We start from the raw sequence: 22,158 nt of genomic DNA, 5'->3' as shown, positions 1-22,158 counted from the left end.
ATAGCGTGTTATATTTGTTTGACATCCCTCTCAATATTTCCTTGAAGTTTCACCTGAATATCCTTGCCCTTTTTTTTAGACCCAGGATCAAATGTGCTCCCTTTTCCCAATAAAAACCTTATACTTGACAACAGGCAACTTGCATAACTTATGGTCCTTTCTCCGGAGGCTGTGAGAGGTATGTCCGCCCCGGAGGCTGTCAGGGGTATTTCAACCCCAGAGGCATAGGTATTTTACCTTTGGAGCATTTTAAAAAGATATCCATCTCAAAATTTTGGAGGGATGTCTTTGGGGAAAAAAGGTCGGGGGAGGGGGACTGGTTGCTCTCCAATCACTTTTGACTCTTAAAGGGGCACTAGAACTTTCAATTTCCAATCAAATGAGCCCCCTCCGAGGTTTATTCAATCATCCTTGGTGGCTCTGGGGGAAAATAAATAAGTAGCTAAAACATAAAACATAGAAATCTTATGGCTTTTTACAATAGGTAATGTTAGAAGCATTGCCACTTTTTTTATAACTCTGTTTTTCTATTGTTTTTTTTTTATTTTCTTTGCATAATTTGCCAGAAAGTTTTAGACAACGGAAGTAACATATAAAATAAGCCTAGCACTGGTTTATTAGAAATTAGCTTTCTGTGTTCCAATAATCGATAGAACGATAAACTGCCCAAAAATCTGAAAATCTTTCTTAGCCTCTGTATACAAAGGTTTAATGTGACCTCTTCCTGCAGCTTCCAGTAGAGGGAGGGTTGAACGCATAGGATTGGTGGTTTAAGTACTCGCTTGGGTACCTTATAACGAGGCGTTTTATAAAGATTTTTTTTTTTATTTCCGTCTTCTGCTCCAAATAGTAGTAGACAATGAAAGCTTTGGGTTTCCATTGGACAAATTTAAAAAAAAAGTGATTATTTTCTTTCTATCAGTATTCGTTTTATATTTTCATTACGTAGCTTATTCCTTATTGATTTTATTTTCATATTGGATAGCATAGTTATGCTTTCTTATCTTCTTGTATTTCCTGCAATTTATTTGTAATTCAATCTGGATTTAAGGGTGTTTACTCGCTTATGATTTGTATAGTGCTATAGTTTTGCATTAACCATGACCCCAAAAGGCTTTTAGAGTTAATAAATATAATATTATATTACAACGCGCTAAGAATATCTTGTTTCCTGAGTTGTGAAATCCAGCCGTTATAGATTCTGGCGCCATACCAGATTTAAATCACTCTGTGGGCTATGGGCTATGCGGTAGCCCACAGTACACTCTTGCTTCGGATTACAGTACTTAAACTTTTAACTAAAAATCACTTAACAAGTACTTACTTAAACAATTTTCTCTGATAAAAGATAGGATTTTGGAGGCAAAGTCAATAAACATATCCACTCACCAAGCATGATAAGATTCAGGATTCCATATTTTCCGCAGACAACGATAGACTGCTTGTCAATCCAGTGTAAAGAAACGACTCCTTCTTTCAAATATATGCTCGAGAGAAGCTTACCCGATTCGAGATCATCTACAAATACATTAAGATTATCAGGTTTAAATAAGATGCTGAAGAAATTCCAATTTAAACTTTTCCATTTAACCTTAAATTAAATACATACAAAGAGTTAACAAAATACTGCTTTCACCGCGATTTTATTAGTTGGTTGTATTATTTTAAATTGGTACCATTCCAAATTAGGGGCTCGTCAGAAGAAAACATCTTAATTTTACGAAAGTAGTACCAATAGATTATATATTTTATGCTCTTTTCGAATATTATTTTCGCACGTTTTTTTTCTACATTTCACCCAAACTTTTGCACCCTTGACATGCCCTAACTAAAAATCGACAAACACTGAAATTCTTACCTTACAATATGGGAGGACATCCTATTTCGCATATTTTCAAGTTTTATCCCTTTGCTTCAAATAATAATAAGCACGATAAATTATTAGCACTACACAAGATCATCAGGGGGGAGGGGGAATTGTCAGAAAAGCGACCAAGATATTCGGGAATAGTATAAAATAAGGAACCTAATACTACTACATTGCGGTGCAAACAATTTTTGATGGGATGCAGGGGTGTAAAAACTGGGGTGCAGTGTAAAAACGCAAATATGGCATTCGAAATGGGCATAAAATATTGTTGTCATATATTCAATAATAGTCGTTATCAGAAGATAAAAAAAAATTCGAAGAAAACAAACACTGAATTTGAACAACCTTACGCCCTTTCTCAACCAGAGATTCATCGTACAACTTTGAAAATTTGGGTACTTCAAAACCCTGAAGAAGAATCATCAGATATTTTAAAAAAAAATGGCCTACAGCTAGTTTTTCGTAGTCGTTTGAGCAACTGTATACCAATTAATAGACTGTACAAAAATATGATTTGGTTCATATAATTATATGAAGTTTTAAAAGAATAATTTGCTGCCAAAAATTGGTAGTCCTGCTGGGGCCAAACAAAGTGCCAAATGTGCTCTAATCACTAATGGAACAGGTTCAAGAAAGTAGGAAAGTAAGTAAGAAAGTAAAAAAGGGAAAAGTAAAAAAAGAAAGAAACAGAAAAAGTAGAAAGCAAGAAAGCGCGTTGGAAAGCTAGAGATGTCAAGAAAGTAGGTTCTTATGGGAGGGAGCAAAAGTATGAATAGAGTATGTCCACCTACTTTAAAGTGAGTGGGATGGGGAAGAAGCATCTGTAACTGTGTTTCCTTAGATGAGTCGGTGCTGGGACAAATTTTCGATTCCATAGGATTGAATTTGCGGTTGATTGATAGCAATGATCAGGCACATGCCGTGAGTAACTTCTAATATAAGCAGAATATGGAAGAGATTAATATAGCAAAAACAAAATTAGGTAAAACTTGACGAAATAAGTGGATATGTAAGAATTTATATTGATATAAAAAAAATATTTTATAAATTTAGTGAAGTTTGGCAAAATTGTTAAATTTTCAGCAAACTATTTTATAAAGAAACAATTAAAAGGAAACTATTTCGTCGCTATAAATTTTGTATCTGATATTTTCCTACTTCTAAATAAAAGCCAAAAATCCCTTTCTTAGCTGTCCCCAAAAGGAATATCAGCAGGGTAATGTGTGCTGAAATCAAAATTTGATCCTGCTTATCTACACTGTCCCACAGATCCTCTCTTTGGGAACACCTTAACAAACAATTTTCGGCAATTGTCTGCAAAGTGTGAAAATGCCGGATGCTTTCTTCCCCAATTACATTAATTACTGGAGTATTTCTTATCCGACCTGTCGGCCTAACACTAGCTTCCCCGGATGTAATCTGTAAAAGATAACAACAAATAATTATCCTGGGACTTGTTAACACAATGGTTAACTAGGCGAATAACATCATCAATCACGTGGACTCCCCAGTAAACATGGCTTATTTACAAATCCCAAGAGGAAAGCCAAATTTAACAATTACTGTCCCTTCTTGTTCTCTGAACATTTCGTATATTTTACATTTTTGAAAAGATTTGATTTTTTGCTTTCAAATGACGTCCCTTGTCCTGAATTTTCCAAAGTTAGCATGTGTAATTTATCTGACAACCAATCCAGACACTTTCAATAGTAACAACCTCTGACGTCATTTATGTCTTGTGAAACGCTAAGGATAAGTAATCAAGCTTGTTGAATAAGTAATCTTGGATAGTGCGTTCGAGCATCCCTTGTCCGACATAATGGTTTAACACCAACCTCTCCGGACGTAATCTATAAAAGATAACAACAAATACTTATCTGGCAACTTGTTACCTGAAATAATGGACAGCAAGGCGAACAACAACATTACTCATGTGCAATTCACTGTAAACGTAGCTTGTTACAAATCCCTCAAGGTTTGCCACAGTTTGCAATTAATTTCTCTTTGTTTTCTGCAATTTTGTATATTTTTTCAAATTTTGAGAACACTGAGTCTTTTATTTAAATACGACATCACTTATCCTGCACTTTCCGGGTTAGCAGGAGTAACTTATTTGACAACTAATCCAGACCCTCTCAAGTAGTAATGGTCTTAGACTCTGACGTTATTTACATCTAATTGAAACGAGCTAAGGATAAGTGTTGGGCTTGTCCGATAAGTAATCTTGGTATGCTCGAACGCACTAGGAATGCTCAACTGTATTGGATAATACAGGAATAATATACGAAACTTATTGATGTCATCTACATTTCGCTTAAAAACTATTCATAGATGGTGTTTAAAATATACAGACCCAGTATCTGAAATACAACACATTACCCGGTATAGGCGAACAACAACATTACTCATGTTTGCTTCACTGTAAACGTAGCTTGTTACAAATCCCTCAAGGTTTGCCACATTTTACAATTATTTTCCCTTTGTTTTCTGCAATTTTGTATGTTTTTCCAAATTTTAAGAACACTGTGTCTTTTATAAAATATGACGTCACTTATCCTCACTAATGCAGTTATATTCTACCAACCCTAGAAATAAGAAGGCACAAAAACATAATCTTAAGCAGAGATAAACTTACCTAAAAAATAAAAAAGAATGTCTCCCGCCATCTTTCCAAGACAGAGATATTTCTCTTCAGCCTTTACGAGTGTTACGTTTTGAACTTTAAAATCATTTAATATTTGAGTCCACTTGTTTTGGGCTTTCTTAAAAATGACTCCATTGCTATCAATGACCAACAGTTCTCCTGAGGGTAAGATGACCACGTTACTTGGATTTCCTGCATCAATTGAGGGGAAATCAAGTTTTTCTGTAACAAAAGGTTTTCTTTCTTCTATTTGCCAAGCAAATATTCCTCCATCATCACCACTGGAATACTACAAAATTGATATACAATGATGCAGAGAACCAGAGAAGAGAGAGAATAAATACAGAGAAAGATATGATAGAGAGAGAGAAAGAGAGAGAGAGGGGGATAACGTAAGACAGTTAGGGAGGGGGCCTAAATTGAGAGCTCTTGCCCTAAAACATTTTGCGGTATTTTCTATAATATCAATGTGTAAGATACGAGCATTTGCAGATCGCCATATGGTAATAGCGATTAATATATGATATGAATATAATAGCGAGCTTGAAAAATTCTTAGTTATAATCTTTAATATTTTATTTTCAGACAATTTTAAGCCTTAATTACCTTCTAATTTTGTCTTTAATATCAAACGAGCGATTATCCCATATAATAACCGTAATGATTTTTACAAAGCAAAATTTTCAAATTACCCAGAAATTACAGAAATTATTTATCGAGTGCAGGCATATCCTTGTTAATAAAACTAAATAGTCTGTCGAAAAATTTATGATATAATAAATGAAAAATCATCTTTTTTGCGAGTTTTCTTTTTAATCTGGGCTCTAAATTCATCTTCTTATCTTTAAAATTACAACTGGCTCAAATTCACGCTTACACTCGGTCATCATAACTTTCATATAGATTATTGCTGCTCATCATGTCTATGTAACTAGTCACTCATTAATCCACAGTTTAGGATCTATTCTATTATCTGTTAAAATTAAAATATAGTTGGCAAAACACATTTATTTACTACTTATTTACTTTTACCTACAAAACATTTCAATGGAGAAGCTATTAACGCTCTTTTTTCTAAATGATGGTGAGCAGGACACTTTTGATATACATTTTAATTTTCGCCTACAAAGTCGTGTAGTCTGGTGAAGAAGGTCCATCAGAATCAGTTGGTGACCAAGGATAGGTAGGATAAATTAGGCCCGTTGGCCTTTCAGGTACAGGTGGTATTCGGGCACAGCCGATGGGTGTATCAGGATATAATTCATATATTAAATTAAATTATAATTTACATATTATAATTCTTATATTAATATAATTCATATATTAAATGAAAATTGTGGTCGAAAGCATTTTATCTGGTTAAGCTTCTTAATCTCACTACATCTGACTGTTGAGAGATTTTTTTTTTCTTCTTAAGAAATAAGTGCTTCTCATTAAGGTGGACCAGTGGTGGTCAAAAGCTAAATATACATTTAATTTAGTCCTATGACGGAACAATAATACCTCAGTAAAAATTGTCTAGTAATGGTTCCGAATGTTTTTGGTACCCAAAAGCAAAAACCAACCTTTGACAATAAATCTGACTCGTTCTTCATGCTAATATAAATTGGTTAAGAATCTGCATTATTCTAATGGTTCAGAAACGGTATTAAATTAATACACTCCAAAATAACTTGGAAAATGAAATAAATGGCCGCAGTCCGTAATACAGTAATTCGTAAAATGCAGCAAATAAGTTTAATCCGAAGTAATTTGGATAATATAAATCATTACTACTACTACTAACAACTCACCGCAGCACCAAGCAGCCTGAGGCCAACACAGCTACGCATGCTCTCCCTCCATCCCAATCTGTTCAAAGCCTCCCCCTTTAGACCCTTCCAAGAAGTTCCCATTTCCCTCAAATCTTTCTGTAAGAAAACCTTCCACCCCAACCGCAGACGACCTGCTTTCCGTTTAACCCTAGACTGTTGACTGGAAAGGACAATCTTTGGCAATCTGTCATCCTTTATCCGCAGAATGTGCCCTAGCCATTTCAACCTTTCTCTCATTATAGCCCTAGAAAGCGGGATTGAACCACACTTTTTGTACAGCCGACTGTTTGAAATACTGTCAGTCAGTCGGGTATCCAAGACAATCCGTAGTTAATTTCTCTGCTCTGGAATGATTTATCGTTTTCTTGAAAAGTCGTCCCTTTCATCTTCTTTCTTCTTGTTGTTTGGATTAATCTGGAGACACTTTCGCATGATCTCATTACCGGAATCAAATTTTGAGCCCTGCAGTGCTTTGCTATAATTGGCTTCAAAATTTGGGTCCCGTATTACCAGGCTGAGGTCAAACCCACTGCGGCACCATAGGAATATCTTCATTTTTAGTCGTGTTTCATTTAGAATAGCTATGCTATTAGAATATGTGCATACAGGAATGTTATAATACTGAAGCAGCAGCGTATTTATGTCATATAATACGTCATATATCAAATAAACTAAAAGATTTCTACTTTTTTTGTTTTTGTTCTTTGTATAGTTAAGTTTGGCGATGAAAAAAAAAATTCGGCGTCCTTTTTTTAATAAAAAGGTTTTGATTTCGATACTATTCTGAAGAAAATATACAAAAGAAACATCATAAAGATAAATTTTACCAAAAGTTTTGTATCTTCAGAATAGTCAATGCATCGAACACTGGCCCCGTCATGACTTTGCCATTTGTCAAGAAGCTCTCCCTCATATGACCATAGGCAGATAAATGAATCCTGAAAAAATAATATCCTTTGCAAAATATTGTATAAGTCACTATTATAGATGGTACTGATCAGATATGTGTATACACATTTATGGGGCAGAGAAGAGGAGAGTTATTTGGGGAATGAGTGTACAATATTAAAAAAAAAAAAAAACACTGAGTACAGAGGGTGTGTTCCATCATTAATCATAACAATTAATTTGTTACTACTTTACCTGCTAAAATGGAGCCCAAGACTCTATACCGAAGAGTATTGAAGATTCCCAAGACTCACATAAACAAGCACAAAACTAGGAAAATGATATAAAAAGTATAATAATAAAAGAAATAATAAAAGAATGCATCCTAAGATTGGGGGAGGGGGGGGGGGGTACGGGAGTACGATTTCGAGAAAAAACACCAGAAATAGATGAATTATATCAAAAATACAGGAAATTATTGCGAAATAAAAAAAATGCAATAATTCAGAAACATGCAACAAGAGGGAGCGCGTAACTTGGTACTATATAAAAGGGTTGCGTAACTTTGTACTATGTAGAAGGGGGTGCGTAACTTGGTACTATATAAAAGGGGGTGCGTAACTTAGTACTTCATAAAAGAGGCTGCAAGTTATCGTCAAACTTTCTATTTGAATGGATATTTCTTTTACAGCAAAGTGTCTTAAGAAATAGTAATATAATTCCATCGAAAATCCGGAACGAAAAAATTGCGAAATCATATACAGAATATGAGGAAAAAAGAACAATTAGTCAGGATTCACCCGTAAATAGTTGCTTTTAACAAATATCCGTCGAATATTTGATGTTCAACAATTTATTTGGCATTTAACAGTGTAATATATACTAGTAGAATTATTTGACAGTACAATATAATAGCGGAACTATTACAAAATATATGAGAGGTAGGACAGAAGATAGTATACAATAGGTATTGAAGTAGATAGCAGAATATTTCGCAGCAGAATTAAATTATTTGATAATAGAATATTTTTTTAGAATAGAAAATTTTTATTTGAACCTAAATATATACATACAAGCTTGACAGACAGGACCAATGCCTAGTGGCATATTCTATACCTGATGTTTGATAGAATAGGACTCCATACTACTTTGTCAATAAAAAAAAGGCATGCCACAGTAAGTTTAGAGGCACTGAAAAAACGGCACCCCCGGCAAACAAAATTCGTTATTTACCCTGGGAAATACACTGCTGCTAACTTGTAAGTTGAAAAAAGGATAACAATCGTTTTCCCACCCTTTATTTACATTTCACGTAAATCCTACTCTTACAGTCATTACCTGCTAGTGCTAGGGGTCTTGCGAATGAACTTTTAGAGGTTTTGCGAGTTCAGGGTGCTAGAATAGGTTTGAAAATTAATGTTAAGAAGACTTAAGTCACTAAGGCTAGGAATAAGTGATGATAAAAAGGTGACGTTGGGTAAGTGAAGATGAAAAGGTGATGTTGGTTAACGAAAAGATTGATAAGGTGGACAGCTTCACTTACCTTGGTAGTATTATTAGTAAAGACGGTGGGAGCAATGAAGATGTTAAAAGTAGAATAGCCAGGGCCCAGGGTGTTTTTTTTTCACAGTTAAAAAAAGTTTGGAAGAATAGGAAGATAGTTCTGCAAACCAAGATTAGAATAATGGAAGCTACAGTAATGACAGCGGTCAAATATGGTTCTGAAGCGAGGGCGCTCCGAAAAGCGGATGAAGATTTGCTAGATGTTTTCCAGGGAAATTGCATACGGATTGTTCAGGGTACCCGGCTTACTCACCGTAATTCAAACAGTCGGCTGCACGAAAAGTGTTGTTCAATCCTGCTTACAAGGGCTATAATGAGAGAAAGATTGAGATGGCTAGGGCACGTTCTGCTTGTGAAGTATGACATATTGCCGAAGAGTCATTTTCAGCCAAGTGTCGATGGCTAAAGGGAAGGCTGGTCATCCGCGGTGGGGGTGGGAAGATGTCATAAAGAAAGATTTAAACGAAACGGGAACTTCTCGGAGGGGTTTAAAGAGGGAGGCTTTTTTTATTTAACTTCTGTTCGTTTTATATTGACATTAAATAAAAAAAAAAGTTTTTTTACTCTTTACGCTCGCTCTTTACGCTAAAGTTTTTTATTGTTTAAAAAAAATAAGAGTTGTGAGAAAATTAAAAGTTTAGCGTAAAGAGCGAGGCCTTGAAAAGGGGACAGCCCCTTTCATATACGGAATAATTTCTTTTTGGTTTAATCTTAACTGTCATACCTTACTTCCAGTTAAGAAAACTTGTTTTTTATTTATTTATTGTCTTAGAATGTTTAATTTGATATATGGAATTTTTCCGGCTCCCTCCACATAAAATGTTAAAAAAGAGTTTGAATATTAATTGTAGTTTTATTTGGTTTAAGGGCTTTATCGAAAAATGTTTAATTTTATTTACGAAATTTTTTATTAGTAATAAAAATACGTAGCTTACGAATTAACTTACGAAACGAACTTCTAGATTCATATATTTTTAATACATATATTAGGGGGCTCGCCCCCTAGTTAATACCTCGCTCTTTAAGCTAAAGTTCGAATTTTGTTCCTTTTTTTTTTAAATGACCCCGTAATCACAAAGAACGTTATTTAGAATAAATAGCTCTTATGAAAGTACTAAAAAATCTCTGGCTTAAAGAGCGAGGTATTGACTAGGGGGTGAACCCAATCATACACGTAATATTTTCTGTTCGTTTTAAGTTTCGATGTTACTCCTTATTTTCAGTTGGAAAACTTGCTTTTCTTATATTTAATTTCTGATCTTTTTTTTAAATAATGCTGGGAAATCCGGTGCCCCCTTCATAGCACGGTTCCTTCCCACATGAAAACTTCCTTCATGGAAAGATCCTCCCAAATAGCCCCTGACCCACCCAACTCCCAACTACCAGAAAAAATCCCACCTCAGAACGTCTGTATACTTCCAAATAACCAATACTATATAACTTTCCGCCGTCTCCCCGGGGACTTCGGGGGATTAAGTCATCCTAAAGGACATCGTTATCATATTCTCAACCATGCTGAACAAAATGGCTATCTGAAAATTTTGATCGGGCGACTTTGGGAAAAAAATGAGCGAGGGAGGGGGCCTAGTTGCCCTCCATTTTTTTTTGGTGACTTAAAAAGGGCACTAGAGATTTTAATTTCCGTTCCAATTAGTCCTCCCACGATATTCTAGTACCACTGGGTCGATACGATCACCCCTGGGAAAAAAAAAAAAAAAAAAAAAAAATCACAAATGAACATGCATCCGTGATCTTTCTTCTGGCAAAAAATGCAAAATTCCACATTTTTGTAGATAGGAGCCTGAAACCACTAAAGTAAGGTTCTCTGATACGCTGAATATGATGGTGTGATTTTCATTAAGGTTCTATAACTTTTAGGGGGTCTTTCCTCCTTTTCTCGAAAACCAGCCAAATTTTCCCAGGCGCGTAACTTTTGATGGGTAGGACTAAACTTGATGAAAGTTATATATTTGAATTCAGCATTAAATTCTGATTCTTTTGATGTAGCTATTGGTATCAAAAAACCGTTTTCTAGGGTTTCGGTTACCATTGAGCCGGGTCGGTCCTTACTTACAGTTCGTTACCACGATCTGTTTGATAGTCTTTTTCAGGGAAAAAGACTGAGCCTCTTCTAAAGTTAAACAACCATTCCTTCCATAAATACCTTAAATACCCCCTGAGTATAACTTACAACCCTTGCCTCTAATCTTTGGGGTTTGTTTCAACCCCAAAAGCCTTGTTATATGATATTTAGACTATTTTGAATAGAATGGCTACCTCAAAATTTCCATTAGATGTATTTCGGGACAATAAGACACGTGTGTGTGGGGGAGGGAGGTAGTTGCCCTACGATCGATTTAACTCTTAAAAAGAACACTAAAATTCCTAATTTCAAATGTGAATAGCCCCCTCCGAAGTTATAGGATAACGCTTACCACAGAAACCTTTGATGTCCTCAGAGTGTAAATTACAGCCCTTACTCAGGGGGCTGAGGGATTTATCATCCTAAAGGACATAATTTCCAGACCTTTAAAATACGTAAAACAAAATTGCTATCTCAAAATTTTGATTGGAAGTGTTTGGATTCCCTGATCACTTTCGACTAATAAAAAGGCACTAGTCCTCTCAATTTCCAATCGAATAAGCCCTTTTTGAAGCTTCTACGCCAAAACTTTCTATAAAAACCTTAAACGCCCCAAGGGCAACGACCCTTGTCCTGAGGGCTATGGGGGAGGGTTGTCATCCTCATGGGGAAGGGTTGTCATTTCCAGACTATTCAACTATGTGGAACAAAATGGCCATATCAAAATGTTAATCGCAAATGTTTGGGGAAATGATGGACGTGGGGGTGGGGTGGGGTGTGGGATGATTCTCCCTCCAATTACTTTCGCTATTAAAAAAGGCAATAGCCCTCTCAATTTCCAATCGAATGAGCCCTTTTTGAAGTTTTTACGACACCACTTTCGATAAGAAACCTATATGCCCCCAGGGCATAACTTACAACCTTAGTCGTGACTGCTGTGGGGGGAGGGGGGGATTTTCTTACTCAAAGACATAGTTTCGAGACCCGTCAACTACGTTCAACAAAATTATTATATCAAAATGATGATTAAAAATGTTAGGGGATATGATGGGCGTGGGGGGGGGGTTATTTGCCCTCCGATTGCTTTTGACTATTAATAAGGTCACTAGCCCTCTCAATTCCCAAAAGAGTGAATCCTTTTTGAAGTCTCTACAACAACGCTTTCTATAAAAAAAAACTTACAGTCATAACTTACAGCCTTTGCCCTGGGGGTTGTAGGGGTTTGTCATCCTCAAAGACATAATTTCTGGACCTTTCAACTACGTTGAACACAATAGCTATCTCAAAATTTTGATGGAATGTGTGCGGGGAAATGGTGGGCGTGAGAGAGAGGGGGGCGTAGTTGCATTCCAATCATTTTCGACTATTAAAAAGGGCACTAGCCCTTTCAATTTCCAATCAAATAAACCCATTTTGAAGTTTTTACTAAAACTTTATAAAAACCTTATGTTCCCCCAGGGCATAGCTTACAACCCTTGTCCTGAGGATTGTTGGGGAGATTGTCATCCTCAAAGATATAATTTCCAGAACTTTAAACTACCCTGAACAAAATGCCATTCTCAAGATTTTGGTTGGATGTATTTGGGAAAATGTTCGGCGCGAGAGGGGGATTAGTTGCCCTTCCATAACTTTCGACTATTAAGGGCACTAGCCCTTTCAATTTCCAATCGAATGAGCCCATTTTGAATTTGATAATTTCTATAAAACTTTATATGGCCCCAGAGCATAACTTAGAACCCTTACCCTGAGGGCTGTGGCGAGGGTTGTCATCCGCAAAGACCTGATTTCCAGAACTTTCAACTACGTTGAACAAAATGCCTATCTCAAAATTTTGATTGGATGTGTTTGGGAAATTGTGGGCGTGAGAGGGGGGTAAAGGGGCACTAGCCTTTTCAAATTCCAATAGAATGAGCCCTGTTTGAAGCTTCTACGACGACCCTTTCTATGAAAACCTTATATGACCCCAGGGCATAACTTACAACCCTTACCCTGAGGGTTGGGGGGGGGAGAGGGGTGTCATCCTCATAAACCTAATTTCCAGAACTTTCAACTACGTTCAACAAAATTCCTATATCAAAATTTTGATTGGATGTGTTAGGAGAAATGGCGGGTGTGAGGAGGGTTAGTTGCCCTCCAACTAACCAACTAACACTTTCGACTTTTAATTAGGGCACTAGCCCTTACAAATTTCCAACTGAATTTGCCCTTTTTGAGGTTTCTACGACAAAGCTATCGATAAAAACCTTATATGTCCCTAGGGCATAACTGACAAACCTTGCCCTGAGGGGTTTGGGGGGATTGTCATCCTCAGAGACATAATTTACAGAACTTTCAATTCAGTTGAACAAAATATCTATCTCAAAATTTTGATTGGATGTGGTTGGGGAAATGGTGGTTGTGAGAGGGGGTTAGTTGCCCTCCAATCACTTTCGACTATTAAAAAGGGCACTAGCCCTTTCAATTTTCAATCGAATGAGCCCTTTTTGAAGTTTATACGACAACACTTTCAATAAAAACCTTATATACCCCCGGGGCATAACTTACAACTTATTCCCTGGGGGTTGTAGGAGGTTTTTTATCGTCAAAGACATAATTTCTGGACCTTTTAACTACGTTGAACAAAATGGCTATCTCAAAATTTTGATTGAATGTGGTCGGAGGAAATGGTGGGCGTGAGAGGGAGGTTAGTTGCCCTCCAATCCCTTTCGACTATTAAAAAGGGCACTAGCCCTTACAATTTACAATCGAATGAGCCCATTTTGGAGTTTTACTAAAATACTTTCTATAAAGACTTTATATGCCCCCATGGCATAATTTACAACCCTTGCCCTGAGGGGTTTGTCCTCCTCAGAGACATAATTCCCAGAACTTTCAATTCCGTTGAACAAAATATCTATCTCAAATTTTGATTGGATATATTTGGGGAAATGGTGGGCGTTAGAGTATGTTTAGTCGCCCTCCAATCCCTTTTGATTAATGAAGAGAGCAATAGCTCTTACAATTTCCATTAATATGAGCTCTTTTTGAAGTTTCTACGACATCGCTTTCTATAACAACCTTATATTCTCCCGGGGCATAACTTACAACCTATTCCCTGGGGTTTGTAGGGAGTTTGTCATCGTCAAAGATATGATTTCTGGACCTTTCAACTACGTTGAACAAAATGGCTATCTCGAAATTTTGATTGAATGTGTTCGGGGAAATGGCGGGTGTCAGAGGGGGGTTAGTTCCCCTCCAATCACTTTCGACTTTTAATTAGGGCACTAGCCCTTTCAATTTTCAACTGAATTGCCCTTTTTGAGGTTTCTACGAAAACGGTGGGTGTGAGAGGGGGTTCAGTTGCCCTCCGATCACTTTCGACTATTAAAAAGGGCACTAGCCCTTCAATGTCCAATCGAATGAGCCCATTTGAAGTTTCTACTACAACACTTTCTATAAAAAGAACCTTATATGCCCCCAGGGCATAATTTACAACTCTTGCCCTGAGGGTGGTGGGGGGGGGGGGTTGTCATCCTCAAAGACATAATGTCCATAACTCTCAACTACGTTGAAAAAATGGTTAACTCAAATTTTGATTGGATGTTTTTGGGGAAAGGGTGGGTATGAGAGGGGGTCTGCCTGCTTTCCAATCACTTTCAAATATTAAAAAGGGCACTATCCCTTTCCATTTCCAATCGAATGAGCCCTTTTTGACGTTTCTACGACAAAGCTTTCTATAAAAACCTTATATTCCCCCAGGGCATAACTTACAACCCTTACTCTGAGGGCTGGGGGGTTGTCATCCTCAAAGACCTAATTTCCAGACCTTTCAACTACGTTGAAAAAAATTGCTATCTAAAATTTTAATGGGATGTGTTTGGGGAAATGGCGGGTGTGAGAGGGGGGGGGTTAGTTCCCCTCCAATCACTTTCAACTTTTAATCAGGGCACTAGCCCTTTCAATTTTCAACTGAATTGCTCTTTTTGAGGTTTCTACGACAACGCTATCTATAAAAACCTTATATGCCCCCAGGGCATAACTTACGACCCTTGCCCTGAGGGGTTTGGGAGTTTTGTCATCCTCAAAGACATAAGTTCCGGAACTTTCAACAACGTTGAACAAAATGGTTATCTCAAAATTTTGATTGGATGTGTTTGGGGAAATGGTGGGCGTGAGAGCATGGTTAGTTGCCCTCCAATCGCTTTCGAGTATTAAAAGAGGCTCTAGCCCTTTCAATTTCCAATCGAAAGAGCACTTTTTGAAGTTCCTACGATAAAACTTTCTATAAAAACCTTATATGCCCCCAGGGCATAATTTACAACCCGTGGTCCGAGGGTTGTGAAGGGGGCTTTCATCCTTAAAGACCTAATTTCCAGAACTTTCAACTACGTTGAACAAAATGGCTATCTCAAAATTTTGATTGGATGTGTTTGGGGAAATGGTGGGCGTGAGAGGAGGGTTAGTTGCTCTCCAATTACTTTCGACTATTAAAAAGGGCACTGGCCCTTTCAATTTCCAATCAAATTAGCCCTTTTCGAAGTTTCAACGACAAAGCTTTCTAGAAGAACCTTATATGCTCCCAGAGCATAACTTGCAACCCAGGGGGCTCAGAGGAGATTATCATCCTCTAAGACCTAATTTCCAGAACCTTCAACTACGTTAAACAAAATGGCTATCTCAAAATTTTGATTGGATGTGTTTGGGGAAATGATGGGCGTGAGAGGGGGGTTAGTTGCTCTCCAATCACTTTCTACTATTAAAAAGGACACTAGCCCTTTCAATTTCCAATCGAATGAGCCATTTTTAAAGTTCTATGACAACCCTTTCTATAAAAACCTCATATATCCCCAGGACATAACTTGCAACCCTCGTCCTGAGGGGTGTGGGGGGTTTGTCAGGGTATGGGGGGTTTGTCAAGTTTTACTAAAACACTTTCTATAAATACCTTTTATGCCCCCAGGGCATAATTTACAACTCTTGCCCTGAGGGTGGTGGGGGGGGGGGTTGTCATCCTCAAAGACATAATTTCCAGAACATTAAACTACGTTGAAAAAATGGCTATCTCAAAGTTTTGATTGGATGTGAGTGGGGAAATGGTGGGCGTGAGAAGGGGATTAGGTGCCCTCCAATCACTTTTAACTATAAAAAAGGGCACTAGCCCTTTCAGTTTTCAAACGAATTAGGCCTTTTTGAAGTTTCTACGACAACACTTTCTAAAAAAACCTTATATGCCCCCAGGGCATAGCTTACAACCCGTACCCTGAGGGATGGGGGGTTGTCATCCTCACAGACCTAATTTCCAGAACTTTCAACTATGTTGAACAAAAAGGCTATCTCGAAATTTTAATTTCATCTGTTTGGGGAAATGGTGGGCGTGAGAGGGGGGTTAGTAGCATTCCAATCATTTTCGACTATTAAAAAGGGCACTAGCCCTTTCAATTTCCAATCAAATAAACCCATTTTGAAGTTTTTACTAAAACTTTATAAAAACCTTATGTTCCCCCAGGGCATAGCTTACAACCCTTGTCCTGAGGATTGTGGGGGGGATTGTCATCCTCAAAGATATAATTTCCAGAACTTTAAACTACCCTGAACAAAATGGCATTCTCAAAATTTTGGTTGGATGTGTTTGGGAAAATGTTCGGCGCGAGAGGGGGATTAGTTGCCCTTCCATAACTTTCGACTATTAAGGGCACTAGCCCTTTCAATTTCCAATCGAATGAGCCGATTTTGAATTTGATAATTTCTATAAAACTTTATATGGCCCCAGAGCATAACTTAGAACCCTTACCCTGAGGGCTGTGGCGAGGGTTGTCATCCGCAAAGACCTGATTTCCAAAACTTTCAACTACGTTGAACAAAATGCCTATCTCAAAATTTTTATTGGATGTGTTTGGGAAATTGTGGGGGTGAGAGGGGGGTTAAGGGGCACTAGCCTTTTCAAATTCCAATAGAATGAGCCCTGTTTGAAGCTTCTACGACGACCCTTTCTATGAAAACCTTATATGACCCCAGGGCATAACTTACAACCCTTACCCTGAGGGTTGGGGGGGGGGAAGAGGGGTGTCATCCTCATAAACCTAATTTCCAGAACTTTCAACTACGTTGAACAAAATTCCTATCTCAAAACTTTGATTGGATGTGTTAGGAGAAATGGCGGGTTTGAGGAGGGTTAGTTGCCCTTCAACTAACCAACTAACACTTTCGACTTTTAATTAGGGCACTAGCCCTTACAAATTTCCAACTGAATTTGCCCTTTTTGAGGTTTCTACGACAAAGCTATCGATAAAAACCTTATATGTCCCTAGGGCAAAACTGACAAACCTTGCCCTGAGGGGTTTGGGGGGTTTGTCATCCTCAGAGACATAATTTACAGAACTTTCAATTCAGTTGAACAAAATATCTATCTCAAAATTTTGATGGGATGTGTTTGGGGAAATGGTCGTTGTGAGAGGGGGTAAGTTTCTCTCCAATCACTTTCGACTATTAAAAAGGGCACTAGCCCTTTCAATTTTCAATCGAATGAGCCCCTTTTTAAGTTTCTACAAAAAAACTTTCAATAAAAACCTTATATACCCCCAGGCCATAACTTACAACTTATTCCCTGGGGGTTGTAGGAGGTTTTTTATCGTCAAAGACATAATTTCTGGACCTTTTAACTACGTTGAACAAATTGATTATCTCAAAATTTTGATTGGATATGTTTGGGGAAATGGTGGGCGTGAGAAGGGGGTTACCTGCCCTCAAATCACTTAAGAATATTGAAAAGGGCTCTAGCCCTTAAAACTTCGAATCGAATAAGCCCTTTTTGAAGTTTTACTAAAATACTTTCTATAAAGACTTTATATGCCCCCATGGCATAATTTACAACCCTTGCCCTGAGGGGTTTGTCCTCCTCAGAGACATAATTCCCAGAACTTTCAATTCCGTTGAACAAAATATCTATCTCAAATTTTGATTGGATGTATTTGGGGAAATGGTGGGCGTGAGAGGGGGGTTAGTTGCCCTCCAATCACTTTCGACTATTAAAAAGGGCACTAGCCCTTTCAATTTTCAATCGAATGAGCCCTTTTTTAAGTTTATACAACAACACTTTCTATAACAACCTTATATTCTCCCGGGGCATAACTTACAACCTATTCCCTGGGGTTTGTAGGGAGTTTGTCATCGTCAAAGATATGATTTCTGGACCTTTCAACTACGTTGAACAAAATGGCTATCTCGAAATTTTGATTGGATGTGTTCGGGGAAATGGCGGGTGTGAGAGGGGGGTTAGTTCCCCTCCAATCACTTTCGACATTTAATTAGGGCACTAGCCCTTTCAATTTTTAACTGAATCTGCCCTTTTTGAAGTTTCTACGACAACGGTGGGCGTGAGAGGGGGTTTAGTTGCCCTCCAATCTCTGTCGACTATTAAAAAGGGCACTAGCCCTTTCAATTTCCAATCGAATGAGCCCATTTGAAGTTTTGCTAAAACACTTTCTATAAAAACCTTATATGCCCCCAGGGCATAATTTACAACCCTTGCCCTGAGGGTGGTGGGGGGGGGGGGGGTTGTCAACCTCAAAGACATAATTTCCAGAACTTTAAACAACGTTTAAAAAATGGCTATCTCAAATTTTTGATTGGATGTGTTTTGGGAAATGGTGGGAGTGAGAGGGGTGTTAGTTTTCCTCAAATCACTTTCGACTATTACAAAGGGCACTATCCCTTTCCATTTCCAATCGAATGAGCCCTTTTTGACTTTCTACGACAACCCTTTCTATAAAAACCTTATATACCCCCAGGGCATAACTTACAACCCTTACCCTGAGGGTGGGGGTTTGTCGTCCTCAAAGACCTAATTTCCAAAACTTTCAACTACGTTGAACAAAATGGCTATCCCAAATTTTAATGGGATGTGTTTGGGGAAAGGGCGGGTGTGAGAGGGGGGGGGGGTTAGTTCCCCTCCAATCCCTTTCAACTTTTAATCAGGGCACTAGCCCTTTCAATTTTCAACTGAATTGCTCTTTTTGAGGTTTCTACGACAACGGTATCTACAAAAACCTTATATGCCCCCAGGGCATAACTTACGACCCTTGCCCTGAGGGGTTTGGGAGTTTTGTCATCCTCAAAGACATAAGTTCCGGAACTTTCAACTACGTTGAACAAAATGTCTATCTCAAAATTTTGATTGGATGTGTTTGGGGAAATGGTGGGCGTGAGAGCATGGTTAGTTGCCCTCCAATCGCTTTCGAGTATTAAAAGAGGCACTAGCCCTTTCAATTTCCAATCGAAAGAGCACTTTTTGAAGTTCCTACCACAAAACTTTCAATCAAAACCTTATATGCCCCCAGGGCATAATTTACAACCCTTGGTCCGAGGGTTGTGAAGGGGGCTTTCATCCTTAAAGACCTAATTTCCAGAACTTTCAACTACGTTGAACAAAATGGCTATCTCAAAATTTTGATTGGACGTGTTTGGGGATATGGTGGACGTGAGAGGGGGGTTAGTTGCTCTCCAATTACTTTCGACTATTAAAAAGGGCACTGGCCCTTTCAATTTCCAATCAAATTAGCCCTTTTCGAAGTTTCTACAACAAAGCTTTCTAGAAGAACCTTATATGCCCCCAGAGCATAACTTGCAACCCAGGGGGCTCAGAGGAGATTATCATCCTCAAAGACCTAATTTCCAGAACTTTCAACTACGTTAAACAAAATGGCTATCTCAAAATTTTGATTGGATGTGTTTTGGAAAATGATGGGCGTGAAAGGGCCGTTAGTTGCTCTCCGATCACTTTCAACTATTAAAAAGGGCACTAGCCCTTTCAATTTCCAATCGAATGAGCCCTTTTTAAAGTTTTTGCGACAACGGTTTCTATTAAAACCTTTTAAATGCCCCCGGGGCATAACTTTCAATCCTTGTCCTGAGGGGCGTGGGGGGTTTGTCAAAGTATGGGGGGTTTGTCAAGTTTTACTAAAACACTTTCTATAAAAACCTTATATGCCCCCAGGGCATAATTTACAACTCTTGCCCTGAGGGTGGTGGGGGGGGGGGGTGTCATCCTCAAAGTCCTAAGGTCCTGAACTTTAAACTACGTTGAAAAAATGGCTGTCTCAGAGTTTTGATTGGATATGTTTGTCGTATTGTTGAGCATGAGAAGGGGGTTAGGTACCCTCCAATCACTTTCTAATATTAAAAAGAGCACTATCCCTTTCAGTTTCCAATTGAATGAACCCTTTTTGAAGTTTCTACGACAACAATTTCTATAAAAACCTTATATTCCCCCAGGGCATAGCTTACAACCCGTACCCTGAGGGATGGGGGGTTGTCATCCTCACAGACCTAATTTCCAGAACTTTCAACTATGTTGAACAAAAAGGCTATCTCGAAATTTTAATTTCATCTGTTTGGGGAAATGGTGGGCGTGAGAGAGGGTTAGTTGCCTCCCAATAATTTTCGACTATTAGAAAGGGCACTAGCCCTTTGAATTTCTACTCAAATGGCCGTTTTTGAAGTTTATACGACAACACTTTATATAAAAACATTATATTCCCCCAGGGCATAACTTACAACCTATTCCCTGGGAGTTGTAGGGGGTTTGTCATCGTCAAAGACATAATTTCTGGACCTTTCAACCACGTTGAACAAAATGGCTATCTCAAAATTTTGATTGAATGTGTTTGGGGGAAATGGTGGGGGTGAAAGGGGGTTTAGTTGCCCTCCAATCCCTTTCGACTATTAAAAAGGGCACTTGCCCTTTCAATTTCCAATCGAATGAGCCCTTTTTGAAGTTTTGCTAAAACACTTTCTACAAAAACCTTATATGTCCCCAGGGCATAATTTACAACTCTTGCCCTGAGGGTGGTGGGGGTTTGTCATACTCAAAGACGTGATTTCCAGAACTTTCAACTACGTTCAACAAAATTGCTACCTCAAAATTTTAATTGGATGTGTTTGGGGAAATGGCGGGTGTCACAGGAGGGTTACTTCTCCTCCAATCACTTTCGACTTTTAATTAGGGCACTAACCCATTCAATTTTCAACTGAATTGCCCTTTTTGATGTTTCTACGACAACGCTATCTACAAAAACCTTATATGCCCCCAGGGCATAACTTACGACCCTTGCCCTGAGGGGTTTGGGAGTTTTGTCATCCTCAAAGACATAAGTTACGGAAGTTTCAACTACGTTGAACAAAATATCTAACTAAAAATTTTGATTGGATGTGTTTGGGGAAATGGTGTGCGTTAGAGGAGGGTTAGTTGCCCTCCCATCGCTTTTGAGTATTAAAAGAGGCACTAGCCCTTTGAATTTCCAATCGAAAGAGCACTTTTTGAAGCTCCTACCACAAAACTTTCAATCAAAACCTTATATGACCCCAGGGCATAATTTACAACCCTTGGTCCGAGGGTTGTGAAGGGGGCTTTCATCCTCAAAGACCTAATTTCCAGAACTATAAAAGACATTGCTAAAAATGACTATTTCAAAAAGTTTATTTGATGTGTTCGGGGAAATGGTGGGCCTGAGAGGAGGATTAGTTGCCCTCCAATTACTTTCGACTATTAAAAAGGGCACTGGCCCTTTCAATTTCCAATCAAATTAGCCCTTTTCGAAGTTTCTACAACAAAGCTTTCTAGAAGAACCTTATATGCCCCCAGAGCATAACTTGCAACCCAGGGGGCTCAGAAGGGATTATCATCCTCTAAGACCTAATTTCCATAACTTTCAACTACGTTAAACAAAATGGCTATCTTAAAACTTTAATTGGATGAGTTTCGGGAAATGATGAGCTTGAGAGGGGCGTTAGTAGCCCTCCAATCACTTTCTACTATTAAAAAGGACACTAGCCCTTTCAATTACCAATCAAATGAGCCCTTCTTGAAGTTTCTACGATAACCGTTTCTATAAGAACCTTATATGCCCCCGGGGCTTAACTTACAACCCTGGTCCTGAGGGGTGTGGGGGGTTTGTCAGGGTGTGGGGGGTTTGTCAAGTTTTACTAAAACACTTTCTATAAAAACCTTATATGCCCCCAGGGCATAATTTACAACTCTTTCCCTGAGGGTGGTGGGGGGGGGGGTTGTCATCCTCAAAGACATAATTTCCAGAACTTTATAAATAAACGAAAGTGTCGATCACGTGACTTTTTTATACACAATGCCCTTTTTTTAAAAGGCCAGAATATTTAAAGGTGATCATCACGCAAGGCTTATATTTTTTGCTATCATTTCACATATGCATAAATGTCGAAATACTATTGGGTTACAAGGTGTAAGGATTCTGACGGAAAACCTGGCCAGTCATTATACAGGTTTGATAAAAACAATACCTTCGAA

At 38.2% G+C, this 22,158-nt stretch overlaps 1 protein-coding gene across 3 annotated transcripts in view; it reads right to left on the bottom strand.

Annotated features, from left to right (window-relative positions):
- The window catches only part of LOC148951500 (tRNA (34-2'-O)-methyltransferase regulator WDR6), a 79,122-nt gene that overhangs the window by 39,557 nt on the left and 17,407 nt on the right, over positions 1-22,158 (bottom strand). For all 3 annotated transcript variants that reach the window (XM_089090296.1, XM_089090298.1, XM_089090297.1), the window contains 3 exons: positions 7,156-7,266; positions 4,506-4,803; positions 1,390-1,518 (listed from right to left, as the gene is read on the bottom strand). In XM_089090296.1, coding sequence (XP_088946422.1) covers positions 1,390-1,518; positions 4,506-4,803; positions 7,156-7,266 — 538 coding nt within the window. The remainder of the gene's footprint in view (positions 1-1,389; positions 1,519-4,505; positions 4,804-7,155; positions 7,267-22,158) is intronic.

The sequence above is a fragment of the Artemia sp. Qi Xiang Cuo genome, chromosome 6, assembly GCF_049724085.1.
Source record: "Artemia sp. Qi Xiang Cuo chromosome 6, ASM4972408v1, whole genome shotgun sequence".
In the NCBI taxonomy this organism is placed as follows: domain Eukaryota; kingdom Metazoa; phylum Arthropoda; class Branchiopoda; order Anostraca; family Artemiidae; genus Artemia; species Artemia sp. Qi Xiang Cuo.
The sequence above is the reverse complement of the archived record's forward strand: the minus strand, read 5'-3'. Positions and strand labels throughout refer to the sequence as shown.